Below are 14,748 nucleotides of genomic sequence, written 5' to 3'. Positions count from 1 at the left end.
GTGGAGCTCACTTGGCGCGGCATTTTGAGGGTTTTTTGACGCGGCGAGAACCAAGAGTTCATGATTGACACAAACCATGTAAAAGTTACGGTGACACTTACCCTGAAAAAATTACGAAAAATTTAATATTTCTGCGAGGAAAAGTTCCAATTTGCAACAAAGAATGAGATCTTGCAAGAGATAATTCAGAAGGGCAGATCCAAGGGGTTGGTTGGGGTGGCTAAAGCTACCCCCCCCCCAGTACCCCCTGACAAGTGTTTAATAGATTTTGCACCATGGCAGAAAAATCAAAACTTTCCTTGAGTTCCTTTATAGCGTCATCACTCACTATTGCTTGATATATTGCCTTTTGTCTTTAACGCCTGAACCACCCCTGGGTTGGACTCTACCCCCTCCCCACCCCCGCCTCCTTTGAAAATCCTGAATCCTTTCGAGTTTCAGCTGCAAAACAAACCTTAGGCCTAGATTTTTATCTTAAACTTCTATTTTTCTTGAAAAAAAATTCTAAGTTGAAGAGGAGAGTAACTTTAATTTAAATTTCTCAAGCATCAGCAAACATGCTGCCTGTAGGCAAGACATTAAACAAATATGTCAAAGAACTGGGAAGCAAGCATGTGTAGAAACGAAACCAACTCAAACTTCATGGTTAATATTTGAATTTTTTTATTCACAAGTCATTTTCACATGGAGATATGCCACAAAATTTGAACAATATATAGTATATTTTTAAGTTCTTTTTAAAATAAGATGGAGAAGAAAAAAAGATGACAATTAAATCCAAAGTTAGGAGACAGCTTTCTATGCTCAATAAATGCCTTGGCCTGGTCTCAATCTATTTGTTCATTTTCCTCATCCACTCTTTTACTTTAATATGTTTTCTTTACAATGTTACAAAACATTATGTAAGTATGAGATAGCTGAATATGGACCCTTTCGTAACACAAGAAATTAACTGCTCACAACAATTTTCCATGATAAAAAGTACCAGAAAAAATATATAGTAATTGAAGCTTTCAAAGATTTAAGTAGCTAAAAATTATGCAAATCTAATTCTCCACTGTTTTTGCAAAAACATTCAAATGGAATCATTGTATTTTTCCCAGTTATCACTTCGGCAAATTTAAGTGCCAAAATCCCACTTGGATTAATTGTAATCTTATTTTTAGTGTGCTCTGCATGTCCTCGTTATGATAAATGGTCATTCATAATTTGTATACGGAGTGCTGCATCATATCAGGACGAGATCTTATGGCGAAGCATGTCACAACATAATGACTGTCCTTGCAATGAGAGTTTACTTATTTTATAAGAAAGACAAAAACATTTAGGTTGTAAACATGTTTTTTTCCAGCGAGCTTATTTCGACTAGAAATTGTTTACAATACACGGAACAGAACGGCCCAATTTCGATTAAACCTGTTAACCATGCACACCCCCTCCCCCCCCCCCCCACATCACTGCACTATGACCTAGTATTTTGCATAGTAATACTGTACTCATGCATTTTATCAGCAAGTCTTCAGACAATGAGCAAATCATTATGTTCTTTGGCAAGACACTTTACTTCAATAAGACCTCTGTTCTCCAACAGGTAAGCCCATACCTACAGGGGAACAGATTGGACAGATATTGCCATTACCAAAACACTTGCAAAAAGCTAGTTTTTAGAGATAATGACAAGAAACAATTACAACACCACTTTACCCAAACAAAAAAACAAAAAAGAGTGTGTGAAAAAAAAGCAACAAAATGGTTTTAAAAATTGGACATTGCGTATGACTGATGCCAAACCACTCCAAGCACTGTTTTACAGCAGAATAATTTTGTTTTAATTTATAACAAGTCATTGTTTTTTCAAACAATCCTACATTAATAGTTGTATTTGAGTTTCCGTACTCGCATGAAGTCCTTGACTACATCATCGGTGACTTTTTTCCTATTTTCCTGAATATCACCTATGAGTTTCTGCAGTATAACGATCAATTCCTTCTTCAGTTCGCCCGTTAGTAGCTTGCCACTGGTGTAATCCTTGATGAAAAAAAGAGGAAAATAATCACGTTTAGATGTGCATTTTTTTTATGGGCCTTTGCGGATAAACATTTCAACCATTTATCCGGGATATAATGCTGGGGTGAGACTGGGAGAAAAATAAAAATCCATGAGATAATCGGCAGAGGGTTTGTGGGTAGTTGAGGGCCCGAGAGCAACGTAGGGTCTAGAGGCCTATTCACACTAGAGCCTCTCAACCCGGGTTGAACTCAACCCTGGGTGAACCCAGTGCCGCCCCGCGTTGAGTTTTTGATTTTTCAACCCCGCGTTCAACCCCGCATCGTTGCACACTTGTTTCATGTAAATCAAGCTTATCATGCTCAGTTACTACTGTTTTGAACCCTGGCAAGATTTTCAACCCGGGTTAAAAATATCAACCCTGGTCTAGAGCAGAGTTGAGTTCAACCCGGGGCAAAACCAATCTCGGGGTTGACTTAGGGTTGACGCAGGGTTGAAATTCTTCAAGTGTGAAACGATGCATGTTTTCTACCCTGCGTCAAGTCAACCCTACGTCAACCCCGAGATTTGTCTAGTGTGAAAAGAGCTTTTGGCAGTTCTTGCAGTGTACTGTGGTTCACTCCATAGTACAATGGCAGATATTGGAGGTCAGTATTTCAAATACTGAAGTGAATTGGAGGATCAGGTAGAGCAAGGGGTTATGACTGTGCAATAGTCATTCAATCTGATGGAGGTGTTTTGTGTTTGTTTATTCAGGGTAAATTTTGAGTCACTTCTGTATGGAATTGTGATTCCTGGCAGAATTGGAATTGACTTCAAGAAATTCTGAGTCCCTCAAACCTAGGTACACCTGCAGATAATCTGGTCTAAGTCTGAGCTGTCACATCCCATCATGATGTTATTTTATGAAAGAAAAGGAGTTTTTTTCCCCAGAAATATGTGATGCGATCAAGCTAAATGAGTCGTTTGTCGACCCTAGTCATTTTTTTTTACACATCTGAAAAGAGTACAATCTCAGCATTACTGCTGTGAAAAATTATGGAAGTCGGAACACCAAGAGATGTGATGAAGTGATGTGATGAAGTGGCCCTATTTTGGCCTGATTCTCCAAATGAAAGTTCCCGACAAATGACTCATTTAGCTTGATCACATCAAATATGTATAAAACGAAAACCATTGTTCAGACAGGAGAGGGTAATTAGCGATTCCAACCACCCCCTGCTTCTCTAAATCTGCCTTTGTAAATGAGAAACACTAACTGTGTTCATGTTCATAACTTTTACAAATTCACCCATGAGTTTTGGAGATATCCTTTTCATACACCCTGTTTGGAGGTTGGCGTACATACCTGTCTGATCTGTTCTAGACGTTCGTCATCTTCCATGAGGAATGTCAGATACTGATAGGAAATGTCAACGTCACAGTTGCCTCCCTTCTCGCGATGCTCTTCTACTGAAGCTCCGCCCCCTGAGAAGGCATACTTGTTTACCTGTTGCAGGTGAGGCAAACAGCTTGCAAAAATATAACGAATTCATGAACAATTTCCTAATGACGAAGAATCACCTAAATTTCATGAAAGTTGTCAAGTGACCAATTCTGATAATAACAATAATAATAACAGCTTCTTATATAGCGCTTTTAACAAAGATCAAAGCGCTTTACATTATTATTACCCCTAATCATTGGGCCAATTAAACATTGCAAATACCACCTCAGCTCCCTGGGGAGTATACAGCTCGATGCAGCCTGTTAGGCGCAAGGAAGCTAATTCAATCACAATAACCATCACTGCCCTCATAGGTACCCATTTACTCCTGGGTGGAGAGAAGCAATTAGTGACAAAGTGCCTTGCTCAAGGGCACACGCACCATGACCCCGCCAGGACTCGAACCCACAACCTGCAGCTTTACCCGCAGACCATGAATCAGTGTCCTGAACCACGAGGCCACAGCACTCCACTGATGTGGATGAAACTTTAATTTAAAAAAAAATATATGCATCTTATGAAAATACAACAAACATACGTTCCAATTCCAAGTCGCTTCTGAGATATGGCCTCTTGAAAAACATAGCCCCTCATTTTTTTAAATTTCAGTCAATAATTGAACAAAATCTCGGTGATTTTTCGTGGAATAAGCCTACTAGTCATTTTTGCTCCATTCAATCAACCTTTACCTTGTTCTTAATTTGCTTGGGTGTGTCTGTCAGGTATATGGAGGTGTTGGGATCACTGGCGCTCATCTTAGTCTGAGCCCCTTGTAACGCTGGGAAGAACGTTGAGTGGATTAGTGCAGGCTTTGGGTAGCCGAGACGGGGTGCCACGTCCCGGGTCATCCGGAAATAAGGATCCTGGAAAAAAAAACACGGCAGAGGATCATTCACCCCATTGTCTTCATGGAATCATTCTGGATATAAATCCTACACTCAGGGTGTATCAAAATAAAGGTAATCCAAAAGTAAAGGGTTAATATGTAAAAGTTATGAACTTGAACACTCTTGATTTGCCATAAATGAACGTAGCAGGCCTGGAATTACACAAGTTGATGTGGTGCAGTCTTCGCATTTGACCAGTCCAAATAATCCCGCATACATTTGGATTTTGAACAAAAATATTCTTCACAAAGCCTAGTAATTTTTTTTTTTTTTTTCAATTTAAAGGTCTGATGTCAAATACCCTGATCCCCATTTTGAGAGGTCATTCTATATATGGAGTGACTTACTTGATCAATTGCACAGGGTATGAGGCAAGGGATGTCTTTCTTGTTGCCGAAGATTTGGGGGAAGGAATTACAGAAGGACGGCGCGGCCTGGATGGCTGGGAAACTGATTTTACCTGTCATGAGATAGAAAAAGATGGGAAAAAAATATCAAAATAGCCTAGGGCCAATGCATTGCTCAGCTTTTACTGCTACAACATGTTTAAAGTGAGTTGGAAGACTTTGAAGGATTGAGGCAGTGGTCACCCCTTCATTGAACAAATTTCAAGAACGGATGATTTTGGAGGATTGAGGCTGTATCCATTTTTTACATGGAGGCAGACCTCCTCAATCCTCCTGAATCAACCAGATGTTTTTTTGAGGATTTTGGAGGACTGAGGTTAAAGGGAATGTACAACATTTGCTTTTGCTGCAGTTTTCAGAAATAAATGGATTTGGAGGATTAGTATGTTATATAAAATATTGTTAAACTGACTTGTTTCATGTTTTGGGCTTGTAGATGCTGGAAAAACCAAGAAACCCAATCATGCTCTTGTAGTCTGGTTCCCTGACCCAACTTAAGATGAAACGAAGCAATTGATACACTTTGGGGAATTGTAAGGTCAGAGAATCAGTCTAGCAGGCTTGTACCCCTTCACAGGTGTGTGATCAATGGCAAAGAAAAGTCAGAATAACTAAATATGAAAAGTTAAGAACAGTTTTTGAAAAAAGCCAGTTTTCTTTAACGCTGGTCGGCCAACCAGCGTTGGAAAAATTACAGTTTTTCTTGAAAATGTCAGCCCACCAGGAGCCACGATTTTAAAGGATGCTTTAGACTGTCAGTCCCTAACAATTCAGTAAGGTATTTCATGATAATTTGATCATTTTGTTTTTTGATGTTTGCAAATGTTGTATTTTCCCTTTAAGGCAAAACAATTTAAATACATCAAAGAGGCGTTGTCACACTGCCATGTGACTCAAACTATATTTTATGAACAAAAAGGATGAAGGACCATACAATCCAAGTGAAATAAGAATAATCATGTAAATCATTTGGGTTTTTTTTCAAAATTTTGCAATTACACCGATATTGTACTTACCGATACAATCGCTATCTGTGAAACCAAATATGCCTTTGACTTGGTTGAATGTAATGCACTTCTGTATCTTGAGCATGTTCATGTAGAAAGGTGGGGATGAACTGCAAGAACAATAACATGAGCTGACTATTCAACCAGATGGCAAGGTATGGGCTCCGTGCACAAGTACCCCCTCAACGGTAAGAAAGGGAGAGTTGGGGGAGACCACTGGGAGAGACATTCAAATGCATTGCTGACGACGCCTAACTCACGCGAAGAAGCAATGGCTTTGTGAACATTCAGTATAAAATTATTTGTGCGTACTTTGTGCTTTTACACACCAGTATGCGCACGCGGTGTGTCACATCCATGGGCGCACACGGTGCCCATACTGTGGACTTTGATTGTTATAGATAAACACAAGCTGTGACAAAATTGAATAGAAGTGATTCCAAACTCAAAATAATGACTCCACTTTTTTTTCTTGATGAATTGATATCTCCACAGTAACCAATTATATTTTCTTGCAAATTGATTCTCAACAGCAGCTGACAATTCTGAAGATAAGTTGACTCCAAAATGGTTTCACAAATAAACGTTGAACACATTTCAACTCTGGCACATTTTACAGCAACTGATTTCTGACGTCAAGTACGCAATGCACTTGCTTTCAACTGAAGTATGAACTGACCTCAACACTAACAATATATGAAGAGTTATTTTTCAAAATGTGATACATCCCTTTGAAAAAAGTTGCACAGTTATAAAAACTTGTGTAGTTTCTCAACTACATTTTTCGAGCTACAGCCGAGCCGTTCTTTAGTCACACACTGCCCCACGTAATACACACGCAAAACCTAAGAAGACTTCAAATATTTTTCAAGGAAAATACATATATATATGTAAAAGTAAGTATTCACGGAAAGTTAATTGAGCTCAATGTTACTACCATACCTACCCTATGTATTCCATATTGGAGAATATGAAGGTCTTCTCCGAGTCAAACCCTAGTGAGATGATTTCTTTAGCGTTCTCCTTGGCTAGCCTCAAAGCCTCCTCCGCCTTCAGGTCCTTCCACAGAAACTTCTCATCATCTGTCAGCTGGATGACGAGGGGTACGTCAAATACCTCCTGCAACCATCTTGATAGACAGAAAGAGAAAAAGGGGGAAAGGCCTGTCTTATAACAGATTTGAAACAGAAACCTGGAATTTGAGTAGGCAGCTTTTGAGTTATACCGACACCACAACTTTAACTATAAATGAAGAGACAGGATCATGGAGTCTCTTTAACCCTAACCCCTTGAGCACTTTTACTAGAAAGTATGCTGAATCTGCCAAAATTTGGAAAAGGAATCCTTTTTTTCTGGTTGAAACTCGAAAATAGCACAAGGAACGCAACTTCAAAGATCTGACCGAAAAAATTGAAAGAGACACTCAATATTTTGAAAAAGAAGTGACTAAGAGACATATAGTTTTGTCGAAGTACGGAACCTAATTTGTCTTTCATTGTGGATGCAAAAGACAGTAACATGGCTTGCCTTTTCAGTAGAAAACATTGAAATGGAGAAAAAAAAGTGGTTCAACTTGCTTAACTTTCAACTTTCTTTCTTAAGTGAATGGCTTACTTTGTGAAGACAAATGGTATGAGATGTCCCACGTGCATGGAGCCACTGGATGGCCCACGGCCCGTGTAGAGAAAGAACGGCTTCTTGGCTTCATACCGGTCTAGTATCCTGTGTACTTCCCTGGTTGCAGCAATGAATAGAAAACAAGAGTACAGTGACAGAACAAATTGCCGTAATGACTTCTGCCATCTCAAAAATTGCTGATTAATTCTCCACTACAAAACAATGTATGCATGTGAATGGGTGGTTTGTACTAGTGGTCGGATTTAAATCTGGATTTTTTAAAAATCAGTTTGATTTTCACTATTCGGTTTCGATTTCGGAAACCAAATATTCGAAACTAACCTTAAAAACATTTAATTTTTGTGTGTGACACAGGCTAAAGAAACAACTGCAGCATCCCCCAATTTGCTTCTTGGTCTCTGAGAGGAACTGCATTCACTTGCTAGCGGTCTTCTTGGTATATGAATCGCCTGTCCTTTCAACTAATCAGAGAGTTCCTACCCATTTTGTCAACATTACAGCTCTGGAGTGTTTTTGGAAAGGCCAAATGGTCAATAAATCACTGCAAACTATCCCCAATCATTGGGAGGGCATTGCATGGGACACCTCACTCCTCACTTTTTGTTGGCATGACTGTGAGCTGGATGGGAACTTCTGGCGAAATCGGACAACCGTTATTCGGTTTGACAAAAAAAAAAAATAGGATAACCGGATTTCGAAATCTCCGATTTCTCCCACCACTATTTTGTACAAACTACCACTGCAGCACCACGTCAGTTTAATTGTTTTTTTTTATGGGAGAAAAAAAGATGACCACTTAATTTCATGATTTCACGTTTTACAGGACGCCCTTCCTCAAACAAATATCTGTCAATGTTCAGAAGCCCAAAGTTCTCAAAATGAAATCTGAGGGCCAACATTTGAATAAGGCCTATTTCTTAAACCATTTAACAAATACTAAGACACTACAATGCAATTACACAATACTCAAAACAAACAAAGCACTAAACGTACTTGAAGAAACGGTCCTATTTTGAGGTCATACGAAAATCCTACTAATGTAGATTTGTGGACTACTTTAGATTGGCTTTCAACTTACATCTCAACACAGCTGAAATCAGACTACAGCATTCCAAAGTTTACTCTGTCTACGAATCTACTTCTTAAGATTTAATAATAAAATTGAACAAAGAATGACTGGAAAAGGGTTTGAACCTTCAACCTCCGGAACACCATTTCGGTGCGCTACCAACTGTGCTATCCAGCCCTATGTTGCCGGTTCCCTAGTTTGTCAATGTCTTTTTTTAAATTTGTGACTGCGTAGCTGCACATTTTTACTCCATCGCCAAATTGATTGATTGATTTCGTACCTCTGAGAGAAGAACACGCCTCGTTTCATCAGGTGGTGAGGCTTGTGACCTGTGACCTTCTCAAATCTATCCAGCAATGCTTGGTCAATCTTGGAGCTTCCAAACCTTTCTGTAATGGGCAAAAAAAACCATTTCTTGTCAGTTTTTCATTTTTAGTTCAAACTTTGTGGCGAATCCCAAATAACGTCAAACCACTGTACCACAGAGCTTGCAAGGGACAGCCCAGACAGGGCTCTGGAGTGCTCTTAAACCTGCAAAACTAAATCAGGCCCGCTTTACTCACAGTTTAGCCAGCAAATTTCTCCAAATATTCCACTGGGGCAAAGAAAATGTCCTCAGTATTTCAACAACCAAGTTTGCAGACTCAATTCAATTTTTAAAGGAGACTTTTCTTCAATATTTTGCACACGAGTGGGAAGTCAAGATTCCAAAATGGGGCTAAAGACTAGACTGGTACATGTCCCACCATGGTCCAACTATTTGGAAAGACTGACCTCTTCATTCAGTGTCAATAGTCTGGTGGCTTTACTATGGAGAAATGTGTAGTAAATTGAGACTAGTTCCCGCTTCATGCCACATGTTTCTTAAATTCTTTTGGCATGGTCGATTGATGCAGTACTGAACGGTTGATGGACTGGTTGTTTTAGGTGCCAGTCTATTTTCTTGTTTTGCATGTTTTTAATACCTTAAGTTTTGGGACTCTCATACACAGTATTGAGAGTCCCAAATTTTCGGACTAGGGACAGCCCTATGAAAACACAGCTTTTAAAATTACATCTTGTGAAGGGCAAACCCAATGTGAAAATTGTATTTCTCCCAACACAAAATACCATGAAGAGTGTTTACGTACTGATGAGCTTGTCGTAATCGATGCCTTTCTCTGACGATGCCACTACGGTCCACGGATCCACCCGGTCATCATCAGCAACGCTGGTATCCTTGCTCAACTGGTCTCCTGTCCCATCGTTCAGCTCCATATCGGCAAGCTGTGACACAGCGTTAGGCTCTGCCATTTACCTCTCTAGATCAATGATACAAAGAGACAGACTTTCAGTTATTCAATTTATTTTCCTAACATTTCGCCGAGCTCCAAACATCAATAAAAGAGAATTGCAGGGTGTAGTTGACCTTAGAAAGTTGGTTTGTTATAAAATCACATTGGAGAAAAAAAGTTGTGGATTCCCCAAAGCAGCAATGCCGTTATTTGTGTGTAAATTTCCCATACGTTTGTACAAATAATCGGTACAACTATAGAATGCAGGGCCACTTCACTCTACATCCGCGCCTCCGTACAGCTGCGTAAAAATTTCAATAATTTCAGAACTTCTTGCCCTATGAAGCTAGGAGACCACTTGTTTAATTGCATTTTGAAAGCTCTTTGAAGTTTGAGATAAAGTAAATTCTACCCTATCGAATCAACTTTGAAAATTTGATGATGCTACCTAGCCCTAGTCCAAAAAAATGTAGAAAACATGCATTTAATAATGCAACACAACTTCACAAGACATGCAAGAAAATACATGGGGAGGTTTTTAAATAAACTTGGAAGCACAACAATCAATTTAAATTTTATATTAAAAAGTCATATTCGCATTGGTCACTCACAATATTACGGTAACTGCAGGAATCCTAGTTTCCTACCTCTCTCTGTGAACAGACTTCGTCTTAGACAATATTTATCATTCGTGCATGCTGCATCAGCGTGATGATGAAACTTCACGAAAGTGCATACAAAGTACACAGCGCCCTCCAGTGATTTTGTTTTGTTTTGAGACGTGCAAAGCAAAGTTACAGTGCGCCCTCTCTAGAAGTAATTGCTCTATGGTTTGAACATAAACAAGTGGAGCAACTGATCGGAGTGAGTCGGCCTTTTTGCAATTTGTATTTTTTTCAGTTGAACTTGAAATCGCGTTTCATAATCCAAATGGTAAAGTTGCATTTGTAAAAATTGTGAAATGCATTCTCGTAAAATTGTGCACGAAGTCAGTGATAATCTAACTCCAATGTCACATAAATGTTGTGGCCAAACATCCCAAAACTTGAGGCGGGGGGGGGGGGGGGGGGGGGGGGGGGGGGGGGGGGGTTCTTAAAGGCAAGGTTTATAAATTGGGATCAGAATCAGAAATCCATTTAGAAGCCTTGCTGCCACGTAAATACATTTAGGGGCTATCGTCGAATCTGTGCAGATAAACATGATGAAGCCTTTGCTTTGCAAATTTGCATGCGCGCGCGCGTGTGTTGCCAAATGCAAATTAAAGGCGAGTGCATAGAAATAGGATTGCATAGCTTTAGAGGGTCTGACGATATAAAAGTAGACCCAGTATTAACCTGGGACACTAGTAGTAAAAGTCGTTTTTTCTTCTTTGAATTTTGACTTGACCGACCAAAGTCAAAATTCGAAAAAAGAAGGAGTTCTAGTGCCCCAGTTACTGGGTCTAGTCAATGACGGGTAAAAGGTGCCAGAAATTGTAATGTAATCTGAGTAACCGTGGAACTGCTGTATATTTCCTCAGGATATTTTAAAGTGACTTGCAGCTGTCTTGCCACAATGGTCTTCAAGAAAAGTGAGTATCGCAAACAGTACAGGGATCCGGAATGGGACGCCCACTTCCCACACTATCAGGAGAAAGTGGACTACCGCGTCAGTCGCCGAAGGCTGGAACATCACCACCAGATCTTCGACTGGGACTGGGACAGTGAAAATGGTAACAGCGAGGAGAACGGGAGGAGGGGCAGCCCCAGGCCGGCTACGGCACCCAACAGGAACAACAGCCAGGCCAGGCAAGGACGGAGGGCCAAGGAGAGGCACGTGGAGGTCTCAGATCGGGAGGTGCAGACTCCTGAATGGTCCAAGATGAGAGGCGGTCCGTCCAAGGATCCCATTGGGTGGGTCGCGGGGGAAAACTTGGCATCTTCTCCAGTGCTAGATGAGAAACAGATGCACAAAGGTCACATGGGCCAAACTAAAGGTAGGCCTATTTCCCTTTGTGTGACTTGCTCAGCTCAGTACAACTGAATTCTCTGTAGAAAACTGATTTCACGAATGGATGACAATGAAAACTTTGTAGCATTTTTGTTGTATGTCCATGTTGTATTACCACTTTTTGCAGACTTTTGTTTGATATTAAATTGTCCTGTCTGCAAAATACATTAATAAATGTAACAAAACAGTGTTGGAAATTCTGAAGTTTAATACCGGTACTTTTAAATGTAGATGATTCAGTTTTTTAAATAGTTCATCAACCAAAAAACATCAATTTTTCTTTAAAAAAAACACTTTATCTTGAAATAACTTAAGTTGATCGTTTGTCATCTTGTTAACCAATAGACCCATATCAATATAGTCATTGTTCTTATTGAAATAACCTAGTGATATCAAATTCATTCTTGAAATAAGCTTTATTGCTGACTGTTGGACCTTGAATTCATACCAAATGATGGCAGTATTTTACATTTGCAAAATATTTCACTCAGCACCAAAATCCTTCTTGAATCCTTCTTGAAATCCGTATCTTCTTGAAAGTGCTGGCAATGCTTTTTACATTCCACAGATTCTCGACCTACTAAGAAACACAAGGCTTCCGGTAGGCAGCCATCTAGAGACAGGCGACGGGCAAGGCCCAGCACGGCACCAGCAGAGAGGGTGGATGCAAAGCAAGAGGTACAGGAACAACCACCCATGGTGGCCTATGGCTGGGCAGACCAAGAACTAACCACTGGGTCCAAGAAGACGCATAACATCAGGGCCTCTGCTGATGTGAGTATTGTTTTTTTTATCCACCAATATTTGTGCTTAACAGCGCTACATCATTATTTCCCTGCTCATTGGGCCAATGAAACATTCCAAAGACAATCTCAGCTTCCTGGGGAGTATACAGCGCGATGCTGCAATTTTAATATTTTGGTGCATAAAAAGCAGCTAAAATCAACCACAATAACCATCTCTGCCCTCACAGATACCCATTTACTCCTGGGTGGGGAGAAGCAATTAGTTACAAAGTGCCTTGCTCAAGGGCACACGCACCATGACCCCAGGCTGGACTCGAACCCACAACCTGCAGAATTACCCGTGGACCACAAATTCAATGCTCCATACCACGAGGCCATGGCACTCCACAATGCTAAATATTTATGAGGTTTTTAAAACAAATAGGGGGCCAATGGCATGGTTTATTTCAAGGTAGAAGTGCAAAAGTACTATTGGTTACCAGCGATGCAACCCGCCCCAGTAGGTTGGTTCCGAATAGTCGACTAGTGTAGTCAACCACCGTCGACTAGACAGTGTTCAGGCTAACTTTAGTTGAACTATGGTTAACCAATGGTCAACAACACTTGCGCGAACTTGCCCATAGGAAGACACTCTTTAGCTTAGGGCTTTACTATTCAAATTGTTAACCCGAAAAAAATTGCTCATTGAAAACATTTGTCAGAAAACTTTGCTCATTGGCTTACTGTCCTGTACTGAAACAACAAGGAATCACCAACAAATAGAAAATTTAGGACAACAAAATATCCAGTGGAGATTTCTACCTAAAATGACATCACACTCTTGCTCATGAATATGGAAATTGCATTAGCATAAAACCAAAAAGGCACCAAAATACCCGTAAAGTTGGCAAAACTAAAAGGTAGATTTGAAAATAACGCTTATTGGACACAAAAGGTGCATCGTCAAGGATTGCATTAAAAAAATTATATTACATGGGCCCTTTAAAAATTTCCCCCATACACCCTGACCTAGCCTCTACAGATTTACCCATCAGCCCTGCGAGCCATGCGACGCAGAGAGTTAGACATACAGCGGCAGACAGAGAGGGACAGACAGCACAACCTGAGGGAGCAGAAACTGAAGGCAATGTTCAACATGCAGCCCCGCGACGACACAGTGTGGCTGACGGAGTACCAGCGAAACTTTGCGGGGCCAGCCGAGCTGAGGTAGCAAACCGTGTACATATCAGTGGTATAGGGTCTGATGGTTTGACGCCGAAGTGCCACGTGATCATCCGGTTTCCCCGAACTGGAAAAGTAGCCATGTTGAAAAAGGATCCCTCCACAACATGGCTAAATAGCGCCACTTTCAGACCCTATTGCATCCAAAATGCGCAGATTTGGAAGCCCAATCCAGGCCAGAGGTGAAGTGCCATATGTCTTAAATCCCCCCCCCCCCCCATTCCATGGCTCTCAGAACTGTCTCATGTAGAATAATTTGAGTGTATAACTTTTATTCATGAGCTTGGTGGACGGATTTTCGGCCTATTGACTGGGGTGGTCCCTATAGCTAGTTGGGGTGTAACAGAAATATACTCACACTATATTATTAGTGACTACAAATTCTAGTCAGCTGTAAATATCTTTGTGCTCAAATTCCAATAGCTTGACAAGCACAGGTGCACACAAATGCTGATTGGGCGCCAGTTGAGGCTAGTGTATGTTCAACTTGATCAATGCATTTCGAAATCAAATATTAAAATATTCGATCAAGTCTAATCTAGAATAATCGAATACACAAAATTATTCGAAAATGCAGAGCCCTAGCCCTCATTTGCTAAACTATATATCCTGGGGCCCGTCTCAATTCACATCCAGGACGAGTTCCGGACAAGTTGTGGGTAGAATCATTCACTTTGTCTGGAAGAAGCTCTGCATTTGTCCCGGACATGTTCAGGGAAGATTTTCATTTAGCAACTGCTTGACTCATCAATACTGATTACTTGATTGCGGGAAGATTGCAGGGAAGTTGTTCAGAATCCTGCAAACTGAAACCTGATATGATATCTCTTGGATATGAATTGAGACGGGTCTTTACTCAAGTGGATTTATAAAGCTTGCCAGTGCAAGGCTCTTCACCAACCCAACTGGTCCATAGCTTTTTATGTTTTTAACTTTTTTTGTTTTACTTTTCTGTATTTTACTTGAAGCATATAGCTGTGGTTAAAAAAACCCTCCAACGAAATCAGCTGAGAAGTG

General features: G+C 40.4%; 2 protein-coding genes across 5 annotated transcripts; one reads left to right on the top strand and one right to left on the bottom strand.

Moving 5' to 3' along the window:
• Positions 1-642: 642 nt before the first annotated feature.
• On the bottom strand, positions 643-10,512 carry LOC119742635 (tryptophan--tRNA ligase, cytoplasmic-like). Of its 2 annotated transcripts, none has more exons than XM_038218768.1 (10): positions 10,423-10,512; positions 9,632-9,800; positions 8,782-8,890; positions 7,409-7,528; positions 6,741-6,923; positions 5,804-5,904; positions 4,728-4,840; positions 4,183-4,356; positions 3,356-3,496; positions 643-2,028 (listed from the first exon to the last, which is right to left on the bottom strand). In XM_038218768.1, exons 2-10 carry the CDS (start codon positions 9,792-9,794, stop codon positions 1,870-1,872), a joined length of 1,263 nt encoding a protein of 420 aa, XP_038074696.1. In that variant the 5' UTR covers positions 9,795-9,800; positions 10,423-10,512; the 3' UTR covers positions 643-1,869. The 2 variants fall into 2 exon arrangements, with proteins under 2 accessions (XP_038074696.1, XP_038074703.1); XM_038218775.1 differs by having other exon boundaries at positions 10,387-10,500.
• A 41-nt stretch (positions 10,513-10,553) lies between these two features.
• On the top strand, positions 10,554-14,433 carry LOC119742646 (centriole, cilia and spindle-associated protein-like). Of its 3 annotated transcripts, none has more exons than XM_038218795.1 (4): positions 10,554-10,639; positions 11,295-11,750; positions 12,333-12,538; positions 13,523-14,432. In XM_038218795.1, the coding sequence occupies exons 2-4, from the start codon at positions 11,330-11,332 to the stop codon at positions 13,718-13,720; spliced, it is 825 nt and encodes a 274-aa protein (XP_038074723.1). In that variant the 5' UTR covers positions 10,554-10,639; positions 11,295-11,329; the 3' UTR covers positions 13,721-14,432. The 3 variants fall into 3 exon arrangements, with proteins under 3 accessions (XP_038074723.1, XP_038074731.1, XP_038074714.1); XM_038218803.1 differs by having other exon boundaries at positions 10,587-10,708; positions 13,532-14,433; XM_038218786.1 differs by having other exon boundaries at positions 10,587-10,708.
• The last annotated feature ends 315 nt before the right edge of the window (positions 14,434-14,748 follow it).

This window comes from Patiria miniata, unplaced genomic scaffold (assembly GCF_015706575.1).
Source record: "Patiria miniata isolate m_02_andy unplaced genomic scaffold, ASM1570657v1 HiC_scaffold_11, whole genome shotgun sequence".
In the NCBI taxonomy this organism is placed as follows: domain Eukaryota; kingdom Metazoa; phylum Echinodermata; class Asteroidea; order Valvatida; family Asterinidae; genus Patiria; species Patiria miniata.
This window is presented reverse-complemented; position numbering and strand designations above follow the sequence as displayed.

Excerpts from the sequence above, each read along its gene's own strand:
- LOC119742635 (XM_038218768.1), bottom strand. The coding sequence starts at position 9,794 with ATGGCAGAGCCTAACGCTGTGTCACAGCTTGCCGATATGGAGCTGAAC. Across the intron at positions 3,497-4,182 it reads CCAAGCAAATTAAGAACAAG|GTAAACAAGTATGCCTTCTC; the intron begins GTAAAGGTTGAT and ends CACCTGCAACAG. Across the intron at positions 2,029-3,355 it reads GTCTAGAACAGATCAGACAG|GATTACACCAGTGGCAAGCT; the intron begins GTATGTACGCCA and ends TTTTTCATCAAG.
- LOC119742646 (XM_038218795.1), top strand. The coding sequence starts at position 11,330 with ATGGTCTTCAAGAAAAGTGAGTATCGCAAACAGTACAGGGATCCGGAA. Across the intron at positions 11,751-12,332 it reads TCACATGGGCCAAACTAAAG|ATTCTCGACCTACTAAGAAA; the intron begins GTAGGCCTATTT and ends TACATTCCACAG. Across the intron at positions 12,539-13,522 it reads ACATCAGGGCCTCTGCTGAT|CCTCTACAGATTTACCCATC; the intron begins GTGAGTATTGTT and ends ACCCTGACCTAG.